The sequence below is a fragment of the Neophocaena asiaeorientalis genome, unplaced genomic scaffold (genome assembly GCF_003031525.2).
Source record: "Neophocaena asiaeorientalis asiaeorientalis breed wild unplaced genomic scaffold, Neophocaena_asiaeorientalis_V1.1 scaffold36, whole genome shotgun sequence".
Taxonomy (NCBI): domain Eukaryota; kingdom Metazoa; phylum Chordata; class Mammalia; order Artiodactyla; family Phocoenidae; genus Neophocaena; species Neophocaena asiaeorientalis.
The window spans coordinates 2,258,065-2,274,000 of NW_020174149.1; the positions used below are offsets into that span (position 1 = coordinate 2,258,065).

General features: G+C 34.3%; 1 protein-coding gene across 1 annotated transcript in view; it reads left to right on the forward strand.

The window, feature by feature from the left end:
- Positions 1-15,936, forward strand: part of STK31 (serine/threonine kinase 31) — an 87,501-nt gene that overhangs the window by 40,637 nt on the left and 30,928 nt on the right. Inside the window, exons 12-21 of the mRNA XM_024755047.1 lie at positions 2-181; positions 1,814-1,930; positions 2,920-3,039; positions 4,471-4,602; positions 5,831-5,932; positions 7,278-7,358; positions 9,491-9,616; positions 10,235-10,360; positions 11,884-11,970; positions 12,708-12,857. Of these exons, the coding sequence (XP_024610815.1) occupies positions 2-181; positions 1,814-1,930; positions 2,920-3,039; positions 4,471-4,602; positions 5,831-5,932; positions 7,278-7,358; positions 9,491-9,616; positions 10,235-10,360; positions 11,884-11,970; positions 12,708-12,857 (1,221 nt within the window). The remainder of the gene's footprint in view (position 1; positions 182-1,813; positions 1,931-2,919; positions 3,040-4,470; positions 4,603-5,830; positions 5,933-7,277; positions 7,359-9,490; positions 9,617-10,234; positions 10,361-11,883; positions 11,971-12,707; positions 12,858-15,936) is intronic.

Below are 15,936 nucleotides of genomic sequence, written 5' to 3' on the forward strand. Positions count from 1 at the left end.
GGATTTGTCAGCCTCTTTAGAAGCAGTATATGGACAGGCCAAAGAAGGGACAAACTCTGAAGAAATACTGAAGAAATTTTATGACTGGAAGTGTAATAAAAGAGAGAAGTTCACCAGCGTTAGAAGTGAAACAGAGGTTTCTCTACAACATCTTGTAACATGGTTTCAGAATACCTTAAAGGTAACAATAGCTGTTGCCGAGTGGTGTCATAGCATAAACCAGGGAATGTTTTATTTTTAAATTGTCCACATGTAATTTACTTCTTTCTGGGAGAGAGAGTGAGGGAGGGAGGGAGAGAGAGATAAAAAAGAGAAAAAATATTAATGAGAATATGAATGAGAATGCTGGGATAGAAGAGTGAGGGATTTACACATTTGCATTCTCTGTTTAGGACATATATGAAAACATCTTCAGTCAAGTTACAGGTGTAAGATAATATCAGTGGAGTTTATTACAAGTGTAGTGTATATTTTACAGCTACGGTGTAGAGATAAGGGTGTGTGCTTTGAGGGTAGTAGAGCTTTCCTCTTTTTGGTTTCTTTTTTTAGCAGGACATATGTGTTTTAACATTAGTTGGCTAACTAGCCATGATTACAATGTTGTTTAGCAGTGTAAATCTTTTAAGTTTTAGTTATCTTAAATATCCTAAAGATATCTAAAATAAATGGGGAATATTAGTCTCTTTTGATATTAGATATTAGAAAAGGTATCTTGCATATATTTTTGTTTTTTTAGTTCTTAATTATTATTGTGAAAACACCATGTAATTTTCTAAAAGGCTTGGAGGCATGTGGCTTTGTGTAGTGTACTCAGAATCCTAATTAAATTTTGGCCTAATTTTGTTATTGATTCTTTGTTCTTCTGTGTGCTTTACATCCTCCTGAGCAAAGGGAAAGACACCTATAGTGTCATTTATCTCTCTGTGTGAATGATTTCCAAATATGCAGTTCTAGCTTTGTCTGGGGAAAAAAAAATCTTTAATCTCCTGCTACTTCTAGAACTCTTCATTTTTGGTACTTTCTTATGGATACATTAATGTAACTAAGTTATTTCTTTGTCTTCTTTTGTTATTGATCATAATTGTCTTTCCATTTAGGTTAATTATCTGTTATCCTTTTCTTTCATTTCCATATCTGTTTCCCAAATCTAGACCTCCATAAACACAAATCTGAACCTCTGAAAGCCGAGTGACTGCTTATGACATTTATGTTCTATATTATAGTTTGGGCCCCTGATGTCTATTCTATTTAACACCTTATTATAAAGTCTGTTTCCTGATAGAAAGCACCTTAGTTTTCCTAATGAGATGGAAACTATCAGGGTTTAATTTTTAACTTTGAATCTTCATATTCCTTAATGCTAGTGGGTCCTCATTAAGTACCAGGTATAATCATACCCCTTCTTTGTATAAACGCTGATATTGTCTGCCCACTACCTGTCAGATTTAAACTTGCTGCCTGAGCAGTCAAGGTTCTTTACCAGTATTTAGTCAGACTGCCTCTTTTACTGTTCCCCCAAAACATCTTGGTCTTGTCCCTGTTTTTTTTCATAATTTTCCTCTGTATTGTCCTCTCATCTCTCTTAATCACTAATTACCTAAACAAAAATCTGTGTTTTCTTTAGGCATGTGAGGTGTATATACCTTTTCTTTCTGGTGCATAAGTTTTGTGAGGGTAGTACTTTATGTTTCTTGTGTTTATTTCCCCCTCCTTGCCCAGTACATAGGTTAATGTTCTGCTCCAGGTATAGGGACACAATACTAATTGAAATAATTAAATGAGATACTTCATGTTTTTTATTTTTGCACACGAGGCCTTTGATCTGTCTGTGGAAGAATCACTGACTTCTGAAGACACAATTGGTAATATTGATGAAATCCTAGAGAAGGCAGGGTCAAGTGTCTGCAAAGAGCTGGAGATATCTCTGATTGTGAGTATTGATAATCTTTATTACTGCTTCCTTTGAAGCAAAGTGGTTTCCTTACTAGGTAGAGTGTTAAGACTAGTCTTAGCTTTCCTCGTAAAGGCCTATTTGAGATAGTAACACCGTCAAGTTCTAATCCAAATACAGTGTGAAGTCTTATTCTTCCACAGGGTGGTTGGTATTTTGATTTTAGTAGGATATTTCACATGAAGAAAAATCTAATGTTTAATTCCAGGAAAACAACTCTTAATCTGAGTGTGTCAGCTTTCGTTAGCACTTGATTTTTGAGTCCGTCATACCCAGTGACTGTAAGTGTAAGATAAGACTCTTTAGAGTTTGTGAAAACTTGAAATAAAATCTGAAACAGCTCTTGGAAGTGGATACACAAGTTTGATTAATAGCTCCCTTTCCCTACTGTGTATACTCTCTTTTGCTGTGTAAAGTTAAAAATTAGTGTATTTTGTAATGTTAATATTGATCACTGGAACTCTTAACCAGTTTCTCAGGCTGCTTACCAAAGTCTCATTGGTTATGTTCTTTATTTTGCTTGTTTCTCTTTACCTTTTGTGATTTTATAAAGATTGGCATTAAAAAATACGCATTACTATATTTCCCTATTGTCAAATTGTCCTTATTTAGATGGTTTTGTCAGGCTTGATTTTAGAAGTGGTTGTTAACAGATAACTAAAAATAAAGTGTTGAAGTTCTATATATTGTTTAGTTCTTACATTTAGCATAACAGTATCCCTGATTTCCTTTAACACTACTTCAGACAGCTTTAAGTATAATAGCGTTATGGGAATAAAATTTCCTATATGAACATCTTTGATATCAATCTCTCTTCTCCCTAGAAAAATATCTATGTTTAAGAAATATTTTGAAATAGATATAGAAGTTCGTTAAGGATATCATTTTAAAGTGTATCCATTGTTATCGAAGGTTTTAACTATTTTGTATTCCTTTGTATATAAATCTGTGTGTATGATTTCATTTAGGAGCAAGGTGATGCAGACAAGGAGATCACTTTAAATGCATATAGTCAAATAGTACAAAAGATCCGTTCAGAGGAAAGGCTTATTGCCACAGTACAATCCAAGTACAAGGACAGTGTTGAGGTTGGATTATGCTTTATATTATTGGTCTTATATACTGATGCTTTGAAATTTTTAATACTTAAACTTTTCTCAAGTAGTTTAATACCCAGTGTGTAGATAAATTATTTACTATTGCTAGAAAAACACTATAGCCATTGTTAGCTGGTATATAATTAAATTCATCCTGTAGTGGAAATGGCATTTCACTGATATAAATATATTGAGATTTTTTTATTGTCTTAAATCTTTGATTTTCTTATGTCCTTTAAAACATAACTTTTATCATTTTCTTTTTTTTTTTTTTTTTTTTTTTTTTTTTTTTAGATCTTCCCGGACCAGGGCACAAACCCGTGTCCCCTGCATCGGCAGGCGGACTGTCAACCACTGCGCCACCAGGGAAGCCCTCATTTTCTTTTTGCCTATACAAGTTTACAGTAGAAAACTTGCTATATACAGAAAGATAAGAAATAAAAACATTGATTATAGTCCCCTTTGCTTAAGAGGTACTTACTGCTAGTTTCAGAGTATTTCCTTTGTGAATGGTGACATATATATGTATGAATATTATATACACTGCATCATTTTGTAAACTGTTTTGAAAATGTTTTCTTCATTTAATTGTGTATTATAAACTTTGCCCATATGATTAATAATTCTTGTATACTGTCATTTTGAGTGATTAAAACATCATCTCTTGCATAGATGTACAGTGTTATTTAACCTTTCATCTATCAGATGTTAAGGTTACTTCCTTTTTTTTTTTTACCATAAATAACACTGTACATAATCTTTTTATTTTTATTTTTCGGTACGCGGGCCTCTCACTGTTGTGGCCTCTCCCGTTGCGGAGCACAGGCTCTGGACGCGCAGGCTCAGCGGCCATGGCTCACGGGCCCAGCCGCTCCACAGCATGTGGGATCTTCCTGGACCGGGGCACGAACCCATGTCCCCTGGATCAGCAGGCGGACTCTCAACCACTGCGCCACCAGGGAAGCCCTATACATAATCTCTGTACATAATTTTGTGTGTATTTCCTCAAATAGATTCCTAAAAATTGTTAATTACTAAGTCAAAAGGAATGAACATTCTTAAAACTTGATACATACTGTCAAGCTACTTTTGGGAGGGTAATTTCAGTTTACATCCTCACTAGAAATTCAATTTGCATTTTCTGTAGCAAAGTGTGTCTCACTGTGTGTCTCAGCTTGAAATATTTTTTCCCTTTGTTTCTTTGATTGCTAGAATGATACTGTTCTAAATAGATATGTGGATAATTAAGAAATCAGTGGGTAGAATTGTCTTGTTGAAAATTGAAGAATTTCTTATTTCAATCTGAACTCAGTAAATACTAGTTGAATCTTAATAGAGAATTAATGAGTGGTCAGGAAGCGACTGTTCGATTAATATTGTTGTCTGTGTGTTGAAAATGTAACAACTCTTTCTCTCACTTAGTTTAAGAAACAGATTATTGAATGTTTAAATAAGAGCCCCAATGTGGATCACTTGCTGTCCATTAAAAAGACACTGAAAAGCTTAAAGGCTCGACTGAGATGGAAATTGGTTGAAAAGAATAATTTGGAAGAAGTAAGGAAACAGTTGGTTCTTACTGAACTCTGTGTGTACCTCATTTTATTTATGCGTAAGAGTAATGCATAAATACACTCTTTAAAATTATTCACATTTTGTTTTATTTTTCCCTTCTGTGTTTGTGTTTAAATAAAATTACTACATTAATAGTGTAAACATTTTCCCATGTCATGAAGTGCTTTAAAAAAACATTTTACATGGTTGCCTTGGTTGTTAGTAAGATAAGCATTTTCGAATAATTTAAAAAACTGTTGATGATGGACTGTTATAATATCTATTAAAAACCAGCCTACTACATGCTGCAAGGCAATGGGGTACTCCCCCAAAGGCAGAATTTTGTCGTAAAGATCAGGATGTCTTTTGTTAGCTCTCTTTTTAATGGCTGGACATACTATTTCTTGCAAATAGTTTAAGTTGTTTTCATATTATAATAGAACTGGAAGAATTAGGACACTTTAAACTGGACTAAACCTCCTTCTTTAGGCTTGAAACTGTGAAAAAACTGGCATTCTTTGTTTCCTTGAACAAAGAATTTACTTGTCAAAGGGATTTACATTATATCTTAATCCAACTTGAGTTAGCTTTCTTCCTCATTGGAGCATTTAAGCATTGAGTAGAGCTAATTTAATAGTTTAAAATTTTTCTAGTTTTATCCTATTTTGGGCTGTGGGGAATGGGGTCTTCTTTAGTTTAATTTTTTAACTTTTATAGAAACATCTAACTTTGAAAACATGTACCTTTTAAAGAGGCTTGTTAATTATCTTAGAGTTTTATGGAGTCTTTGTGAGTCCTACATTGTCTTTCCTGTAGTAGACATGCCACATGTTTACTAATTTTTTAAAAATCAAATCTTACATAGAAAAAGGTTCCAGGGAGTTTAATTGTATTCTGGTTCCTATTCTTGACATTTACTTATGGTGGCAGTTGGTCATCTTAGAGAAAATGTACAGCAAATTAAGAGATAAGAAAAATCTATGTAATTAATTTTATGACTTTATTTTTGTAATTCCTTTTTGTAGGTTTTGGAAAAGTCAGGATTAGAATAAACTAATAAATATTAATTCGACAAGTGTTTTGAGAGATTGTTATGTGCTAGGTATAGAAGGATACATAGAAATCAGACAGAGTGATTTGCTGTAGAAGTTGCATTAATTCTTACTAGGAAGACTTGTTTTGAGTCTACTTTCATAAGTCTATAAGGTCACTTTTTTCTTTCTGATTAAAGTCCGATGACCATGATGGATCTGAGATTGAGGAAATAAAACAAGAAATAACTCAGTTGCAGAATAGTGTCTTTCAGGAAATTTATCATGAGCGGGAAGAATATGTAAGTATTTGATGCTTTGAAATTTTGAATTAGTTTTTACTGTAAAAATTGAATTCAAATATCCATTTTTATGAAGTGTACTATAATCAAAAGATCAGAGATTATATTGGCATAGTTAAGTTGGTATAGTAATGTTTGTGAATTTAGAAATTAATTTCTGATGACAAAATAATTCATAACCATTGTGCCAAATGTGAAAATTACAGAAAAGTATAAGGAAGAAGAAACATCATCTGTAATGTTCTCACTCAGTGGTAACAGTAGTATAATCACATTTAACTTTTGAGTTTACTTCCTTTTATTTGCTTTCTGCTTGTTTTTACAAGAATCGAGATCGTAACAGACACTTTTGCATATTGCTTGTTTTCTGTTGAAGATAAAGCCTAAAGACTTTTTCCTTTATTAAAATCTGTATGAACATCATTTTAGCTTAAAACTGCAATGAAAACACTAATAGGGCATCATAATTTAGTTGAAGAATATAGCAAAATAAAACTACTGGGTTGGGGGAAAGTTCTACCATGAATTTTTGTGACTTTGGAAGAGTTAGTCAGCATATTTTGTCTTTAAAATGGAGAGAATATTGTATTTTATGTTTCAGGGATGTTATGGGAAAGAAGATAAGAAACAGTGGCCTCTGAAAAATAAAAATACTATGAAAATAATAGGCATTTTAAGTGTTATGCATTATTTAGCAAACTTATCTGACAGTGTGTGCTTCATTGTTCACCTTATGAACCTTGGCTAAAATAGCTATCTCCCAGGAACTTGATAAGTATCTAGAAGTTTTACTGAATAAACATGTGATGTGACTTTTCTAAGGATTCTCAATTTACACATTTGCTTCAAAGTAGCTTTTGTAGAGCTACATGTTAATTTTTTCTTTCAAGGCTTTTATGATTTTTTTCTTCCTAACATGAAATAGCCATTATTTTAAAATGTTACTGTGTTGTTTTGTTCTGTGTTTGTACTGTGTTCTACTATTTTGAGAAATAGTGACAATTTTATGACTCAAATTGGTTTTTCATGACACTTTTTCATTTTAGCTTGTGAATGAGTATGGACTTTTGACCTTAGGCAAGGTTTTGTGCCTGTATATGTATATTAAGCTTAAAATTGGTAATTAAGTTTTTCTTCTGTTAGTAAGATGGTAATTTAGAACCAAATGACTCTTGGTTTTCATTTAATATTTCTTGTAGTAGAAGGCAAAATCAGTGATTATATATTTTATGAGGTTATATATATTATTAGATTATATATCTTGTTAGATATATAATAAGGGAGATACCAACATGTCACAATTAAATATATGTTGATCTATAATAAAAATATTTTTTAAATTTAGGAGAAGCTGAATAGCTTGGTACAGAAATGGTTCCCTGAGCTTCCTCTACTTTATCCTGAAATAGGATTACTTAAGTACATGGTAAGCTTTGTTTCTCCTGAGAATTACTATTCTGCAGAGAGTGTTGAAAAGTGATGACGTTAAAATTATGTGTTAGTGTTAAATTTATAATATCCTTACTTTATGAAAATGTTCCTGAGGAGTGGTTTTTAGGTATTATTAGATCTTTTCTCAAGACTGTCTTTAATACTTGCATACTATATTTATATCAATTTGCATGTTTTTTATGTCAATTTTTATATCAATTTGCATGTTTTTATTTGTTTTCTCTTTTACTCATACCCACTCAATACATTGCATGGCACTTATTTGAATTACAGGTGTTTATTTTTTGAAATGATGAAGCAGTTTAGCTTCTGTTCCAGGTTAGAATAAAAGCAGGACACTGGGCTTCCCTGGTGGCGCAGTGGTTGAGAGTCCCCCTGCCGATGCAGGGGACGCGGGTTCGTGCCCTGGTCCGGGAAGATCTCATGTGCCACGGAGCAGCTGGGCCTGTGAGCCATGGCCTCTGGGCCTGCGTGTCCGGAGCCTATGCTCCACGGCGGGAGAGGCCACAGCAGTGAGAGGCCCGCGTACCACCAAAAAAAAAAAAAAAGCAGGACACTGATAGTCATGGGGAATTTAAACAGAATTTATCTTTTAAGTTAAAGCAGGCAGGATTCAAAGTCTGGGAGATCAGTGTATTAGAAGGACTCTGTGGAGCAGGATTGGTAAACTTCGGCTCTCAGAGCAGAATCTGTTAGCTCTGTGTTTTATGTTGTCTGCTAGGGATGAGGGACTAGATGAGATGTTTATTCTTTTTTTTTTTTTAATTTTATTTATTTATTTTTGGCTGCATTGGGTGTTCATTGCTACGCATGGGACTTTGTCTAGTTGCAGCGAGTGGGGGCTACTCTTTGTTGCGGTGTGCAGGCTTCTCATTGTGGTGGCTTCTCTTGTTGCGGAGCACAGGCTCTAGGCACACAGGCTTCAGTAGTTGTGGCTCGCAGGCTCTAGAGCACAGTCTCAGTAGTTGTGGCTCACGGGCTGAGTGCTCCGCGGCATGTGGGATCTTCCCGGACCAGGGCTCGAACCCGTGTCCCCTGCATTGGCAGGTGGATTCTTAACCACTGCGCCACCAGGGAAGCCCAAGATGTGTATTCTTTAAGATTGTCATTAAGTCCATGATAATAGCTTAAATACAGTACATGAAGGGATGTTCACATAGACTTATGAACTCATAAATATGTAAGATTAATAAGTCCCATAAATTGTTAAAGCAATTACTGTATAATCTTTTCAGACTAAACTTTAAAATAATGTAGTGTTTTCCTTGCAATTATTTAACTCTTGCTTAGAGACTCTCTCTTATAGGCTGGGTGAGTGAATATGTGGTGCTATATAGGACTTGAAAATTAATTTTAAAAATATGCTAATCTGTTTTATCGTGGAAGATTATAAAAGGTTCGAATTGTGGCTTATGGATGCCTTTAATTATTTTAAGATGTTTTCCTGTGATGTATCCTTAGGAAACCCCTGTAGATTATGTATTGTGACTTACTTAAATATGCTGACAACACTTAAAAAAAAACCAGAAAATAATTTCACAACCCCTCTTACTAAAACTCTACCATAGTAAAACTCAGCTTGATTTAAAATGTTGATAGTCATGTTTTAGTGCAAAAAAATATTCCTTTTAAAAAGTAGCAGAAATACCTAGTAGAGTTAAATTATTTAAAAGCCATTTTCACTTTTGAGGATTCCACTTCAGAGGCAGGGGTGTTAGAGTTCACAGTAGTCAAAATTTTTAGACATCTCATTCCCGTTGTACAGTCTCCTTTTTATTTGTCATCATTTTAATATTTTTTAGGAAACACATGAAGTTTTCCAAGTAAACATCAGGGTCCCTTGGAAGCACGTCTGGTTCATCCCAGTCATCTTCAGAATCTGTTAGAGAGCTGTTGCAATGATTAAATGTATGGTCATTACATTTTGGGTGGGAGTTCAAGAGCCAGGAAATAGAAAAAATATGAAACTTTAAATATTTTTATTTATTGGTGTCTCCAGTAGGGTTCATGTCCAGTCCATCTAATAGTATGTAACTAATTTTGTTGATTATTTAAAAGTGCTGGGATTATTTGGATTCTTCAACTGTAACGAAAACTTGTGCCTAGAACTCTGGTGGTCTTCTTACAATGAGCTTGGAAAGGGACCTTCTTGATGCTGAGCCCATGAAGGAACTTAGCGGGAAGCGTCCTTTGGTATGTTCTGAGGTTAACGGGCAGATAATTCTTTTAAAGGTAAGTTCTTTGGACTTGTGGGAGATTCCGAAGTACAAAGGGGGAGTGGTGGTGGTACTTTTCAGGAAAGTAAAGACCCACTGTTTATTTTCTAAACTATGTGAATTGACTGGTATGATGATTATGCTTCCAGTGTGGTTGCCGGAACTAATTTTGAATTTAAAGTTTCTCTCATTTCCCTAAATAATGTATGTCTTTAATAGAATGTACTTACATTCCTTTTCTCGGGTGAACTTATTACATTCTAGCCAAGAGCCTTTTAAAATTCTTGTTTTTCTTACATTTCTCTTTGAAATCTCAACTATTTTGCCAACACAGTCTTCTGTTCTTTGATTTCTTCTCTTCATTGACCTGGAAAACTGTTAATCATGATAGTAGGATAATTACTTTGGCTTTAGTGAGTGCATATTGTAGAGTGTATATTAAGCTACTGGTAGAAATGTTCTTTTTTTCTATATCATACCATTTAAAGCAGATAGAAAAAGTATTAAAAAATAAATTTAGTTATATTTTAACTTATATAAAAATCTAATTTAAGCTGGAATGATATATAATTAGAGTGACATTTTTAATCTTGGAATTGCCAATCCCTCTTTTTTTTTTTTTTTTTGGTACAAGGGCTATTCTGTGGATGTCGACACAGAAGCCAGGGTAATTCAGAGAGCAGCCGCGTATCACAGAGCTTGGAGAGAAGCTAAAGAAGAGTCTGGGTTGCTACCATTGATATTCCTATTTTTGTGTAAGGTAAAGTTTTTATGCTAATCTCTTGCAGAAAACATTTTATTTAAAGTACGTTTTAGCTCCAAGCTTTAGAGAAGTAATTAATTCCTTTTAACTTTTTTAAAATTGAAGTATATAGTTGATTTACAATATTGTGTTAGTTTCAAGTGTACAGCATAGTGATTCAGTATATTTGCAGATTATATTCCATTACATGATAATGGGTATAATTCCCTGTGCTAAACAGTAAATCCTTGTTGCTTATCTATTTTATATATAATAGTTTGTATTTGTTAATCCCATACCCCTAATTTGTCCCTCCCACTTTCCCTCTCCCCTTTGGTAACCACAAGTTTGTTTTCTATGTCTGTGAGTTTGTTTCTGTTTTGTATATACATTCATTTGTATTATTTTTTAGATTCTACATATGTGATATCATATAGTATTTGTCTTTCTCTGACTTATTTCACTAAGCATGATATTCTCTATCCACGTTATTGCAAATGGCAGTATTTCATTCTTTTAAATGGCTAATATCACATTGTATATCTACCACATCTTCTTAATCCAGTCATCTGTTGATGGGCATTTGGGTTGCTTCCATGTCGTGGCTATTGTAAATAGTGCTGTTATGAACATTGCAGTGCATGTATCTTTTAGAATAAGTTTGTTTTGATTTTTCCAGATATATACCCAGGAGTGGAACTGCTGGATCATATGGTAGTTCTATTTTTAGTTTTTTGAGGAACCTCCATACTGTTTTCCATAGTGGCAACACCAATTTACATTCCTACTGACAATGTATGAGGGCTCCCTTTTCTCCACATCTTCTCCAGAATTTGTTATTTGTAGATTTTTTGATGATAGCCGTTATGACAGGTGTGAGGTGATACCTCATTGTGGTTTTGATTTGCATTTCTCTAATAACTAGTGATATTGAGCATCTTTTCATGTACCTGTTAGCCATCTGTATGCCTTCTTTGGAAAAATGTCTATTCAAGTCTTCTGCCCATCTTTTGATTGTTTGGTGTTTTTTGATATTGAGTTGTATGAGCTCTTTGTATATTCTGGATATTAACCCCTTGTTAGTCGCATCATTTGTGAATATTTTCTCTCATTTCGTAGGTTGTCTTCATTTTGTTGATAGTTTCCTTTGCTGTGCAAAAGCTTTTAAGTTTAATTAGACAGTCTTTTCAAAAGGTGTTGCTGGGCATGTAAAACAATGAAATTAGAGCATTCCCTTACATCATATATAAAAATAAACTCAAAATAGTTTGAAGACCTAAATGTAAGACACGAGACCATAGAACTCCTGGAAGAGAACGTAGAAGAAACAGTCTGACATAAATTGTAGCAATATTTTCTCCTATCAGTCTCCCAAGGCAAAAGAAATAAAAGCAAAACTAAACAAACAGGGCCTAATTAAAAGCTTTTGCATAGCACAGAAGTAATTCTTTCCAGAAAAGTTATTTTGTACAGTCATTGTATACTAAAAATATATTGAAGAATTTTTCACTTAGATTCTCATTCTCTGTTTTGCTTCTCAGTCTGATCCTATGGCTTATCTGATGGTCCCATACTATCCTAGGGCAAACCTGAGTGCTGTTCAATCCAGCATGCCTTTAACTTTAGAAGTAAGTAAAAAACCTTATTTCCATGGATGTATTAAGTGAGAAAAATAACATCTAAAGTTTATTGAGGATATACTACATGCTTTATACAGTGTACAGTTTTGACTCATTCTGTTTAATTGTCATATCAGCCCTGTGATATGAGTTATCCTATTATATACAGATTAGAAAAATGAGGCTCACAGAGATTAATGTGACTTGCACAGGGTCCCTCATCCAGTGGCTGAGTTGGGACTTGGAATTGGGTCTTTTTGGCACCAAAGCCTATCCTTATAACTATTAAGTTGTACTGTATGTAAATTGTGTAGTATAGCACTTGGTATTTTAAGTTTTAAGCAATAGCTTTAATTTCTATCGTAAATTTGAATTAGTAATAATAAAGGATGCCTAGATTCTTGCTACCCAGTAACACTTTTTCAGTCTCTTTTTCTTTTTTAGATGTCTTCTGCTCATTATTTGTAATCCAAGTCTTCTTAGAGACTGTAGTCTCTAAGTCACACACACACACACACACACACACACACACACACACACACACACACAGAGACACCACATGGTATTACCAGTTATGTAATCAGGACTTCTGTCCTTTAATTCTTTCTCTATTGCTGTATTCTTTTTAAAGGTTCATTTGGAGGAAGCTTAGTCACTTCTGGAAAAGTCTTTTAATTAGAGAAAATGTTCAGCTATTAAAATGATTTGTCTACTTCCTGACTTCTTTTGTATGTACTTGTCTGTAGGAAGCTTTAAAGGTCATGAAAGGTGTTGCCCAGGGCCTGCATACATTGCACAAGGCTGACATAATTCATGGATCACTTCATCAGAACAATGTATTTGCTTTAAACCGTCAACAGGGAATTGTTGGAGATTTTGACTTCACCAAATCTGTGGTAAAATATAGTGGTTTTGTAAATAAGTTCTAGACTTCATTTAGTATTATTTAGTATTATTAGGCAGTAGTTCAGCACTTTATATCATATGGTAATTTATTATAAGACCTTTGCCTTCAGTTAAGGTGTGTCATATAATGCAAGCAACTATGTGTTATCAGGTGGGTGCTGGAACAAGAGTTTCTAAAGTTGTGCATTATATTTTTTAACCGTAAGTCTTAGGAGCAACCTGAAATTACAGTCAGTGGCATTGACAACATTAGCATTAATCAGTTAATTCATCAAGAAACATTTAGTTGCTGGAAGTACACAAGGAAAACTAGGTGCCATCTCCTGTCTCCCAGTCTACTGGTGCCCTCCCCCTCGATAGATTAAATTTAGATATACATACTTTGCTATTTTTTGATTAATGGGCATTTTTAGAAACTTGGGAACCTTGGACTTTTCCACTTAATTCAAGTTCGAGTTTGATGACATTGCCTGTGAATTTTGGTGTCATGTTACCTCAGAAGAGGCAGTTTGTGGGATAACAAAATCAGACAATTAAAGAGCATATTGTGATCTTTTTTTTTTTTCTTTTTGGTAGAATGGGCAATTTCAAAATACAATCACGAGGGGCTTCCCTGGTGGCGCAGTGGTTGAGAGTCCGCCTGCCGATGCAGGGGACACGGGTTCATGCCCCGGTCCGGGAAGATCCCACATGCCGCGGAGTGGCTAGGTCCATGAGCCTGCACATCTGGAGCCTGTGCTCCGCAACAGGAGAGGCCACAACAGTGAGAGGCCCATGTACCACACACACACACAAAAAAAATACAATCACGAGGGAGCAGTTCTCTTTGTTAAAATAACAGCTTTATTGAGATATAATTCACATACCATAATGTGTATAATTCACTACTAATCTTAATATGGTCAAAAAGTTCTGCATCAATCACCACTGTCTAATTCCAGAACATTTTTTATCACCCTCAAAAAGAAACCCCATACCGGTTTGCAGTTACTCCCTCTTTCTTTCTCTACTCAGCCTCTTGGAAACCGCTAATCCATTTTCTGTCCCTATGGATTTGCCTATTCTGGACATTTCCTATAAATGGAATCATGTGTGGCCTTTTGTGATTGACTTATTTCACTCTGCGTAATGTTTTAAAAGTTCATCCATGTTGTAGCATGTGTCTAAACTTCATTCCCTTTTAAAAATGCCCAAATAATATTTCGTTGTATGCATATGCCATATTTTGTTTTTACCTTCGTCAGTTTGTGGGCATTTGGGTTTCCACTTTTTGATTATTATGAATGATGCTGCTATGAAAATCAGTATACAAGTTTTTGTGTGGAGATATGTTTTCTTGGGAGTGGAATTGTTGGGTTATATGGTAACTCTTCTGTGTTTCACCGTTTAATGAACAAAACTGTTTTCCAAAGTGGCTGCACTGTTTTTCATTCTCATCAGCGATGTATGAGGATTCCAGTTTTTCAACATCCTTGCCAATATTTTATTGTCTGAGGAGTTCCCTTTTGACTAGTAAAAGTCATAATGCTTTTTAATTTTTTTTAAAGAGTTTTTTTGATGTGGACCATGTTTTTAAAGTCTTGATTGAATTTGTTACAGTTATTGCTTCTGTTTTATGTTTTGGTTTCTTTGGCCGTGAGGCCTGTGGGATCTTAGCTCCCTGACCAGGGATCGAACCTGCACCCCCTGCATTGGAAGGCAAAGTCTTAACCACTGGACTGCCAGGGAAGTCCCCATAATGCTTTATTTGTTGGTCGTCTGCAAGTTATAGGATAATGCCACCTGTCTGTATACAGTTTCAGTGGTGTTCATGTGGTACCTCAAAAAGAAGAGAAAATAAAAATGTAAAACTATAATGAAATGCTGGATTATAGAGGATTTATACATAGTAGATTTGCTGAAATGTTTATTTTATGTTTATATGAAAATTAGGATAACATCTTAAGAAAAATAACTGAACTGTGAGTTTTAAAAAGTTCTCAATTCATAGGGATCCTGTTTAGTTTACTTTTTGAACATGCCATTTGCACAACTATAGATATGACTCCAAAGAATTCTTCCTGTTTTATACTGATTTGTCAGCTGTTATTATCCAACAAAACATTGTTTTTAATCTGTATTTAAAATTATTTACTTTGAAACATTGATTAAACTCACCTTTTGCTGCATTTTTCACCCTACTCTCAGATTGAAGTATTAATCAGGAAGGGTAATTTGAAAAGCAGACTGTAGTAAAGAACATTGCTTTTCATACATCATACTGCATGTGAATCTCCTGGGGATCTTGTTAAAATGCAATTTTTAGAAATTGAGGTAAAACTAGTATATGATACTATATGTTTCAGGTGTACATAAAATGCAGATTTTTATTCAGCATTTCTGGGATGGAGATTTTGTATTTCTAACAAGCTCCCGGGTGATACTCTAGCTGCTGGTCTTTGGACCACACTCTGAGAAGCAAGGATAATGATGGTAGTGACATGTGCTAGGTAATTATTGTGCTGATTACCTTTACCTTTACAATAACTCTGTAAAGTAGTTACAAATTAATTAATTTCCTTTTTACAAATTAATTAATTTAGGCTCAAAGTGGTTAAAGCCCAAGGTCACATAGCAAATAAATGGCAGAGTGGGAATTGCAGTCAAGGTTTGTCTGAATCCAGGGTTCATGTTCTTGTCATTCATCATCCTTTGACACATCGGAAATGGTGTACTTAGAAAATGGTCAGTAAGGAAGTACTTTGTAGACTTGTGGTTTTTAAAAGTTATTTAGAATTTTCAGAATTAGAAAATAACACTGCCTCTAGCCCTTATGAAGTGTGTTTTTTTACAAAAGAGTACCAAATTCTTAAAGAATCACTAGTTCTTAGTTTTTAATCTGCTGGAGTCTACAATGTGAAATGTAACCATAGTCTCACTGTTAATTTCATGAGACTGATTTTAAGAGCAATTTATAATAGTGGAAATTAGGTAAAAATATTTGAAAGCAAGAGAGAATAAAATATTTCAAATGAATATTTTTTGTGTTGATTAAATGCAGATTACTTCACAGAACGCTGCCTCAACTGT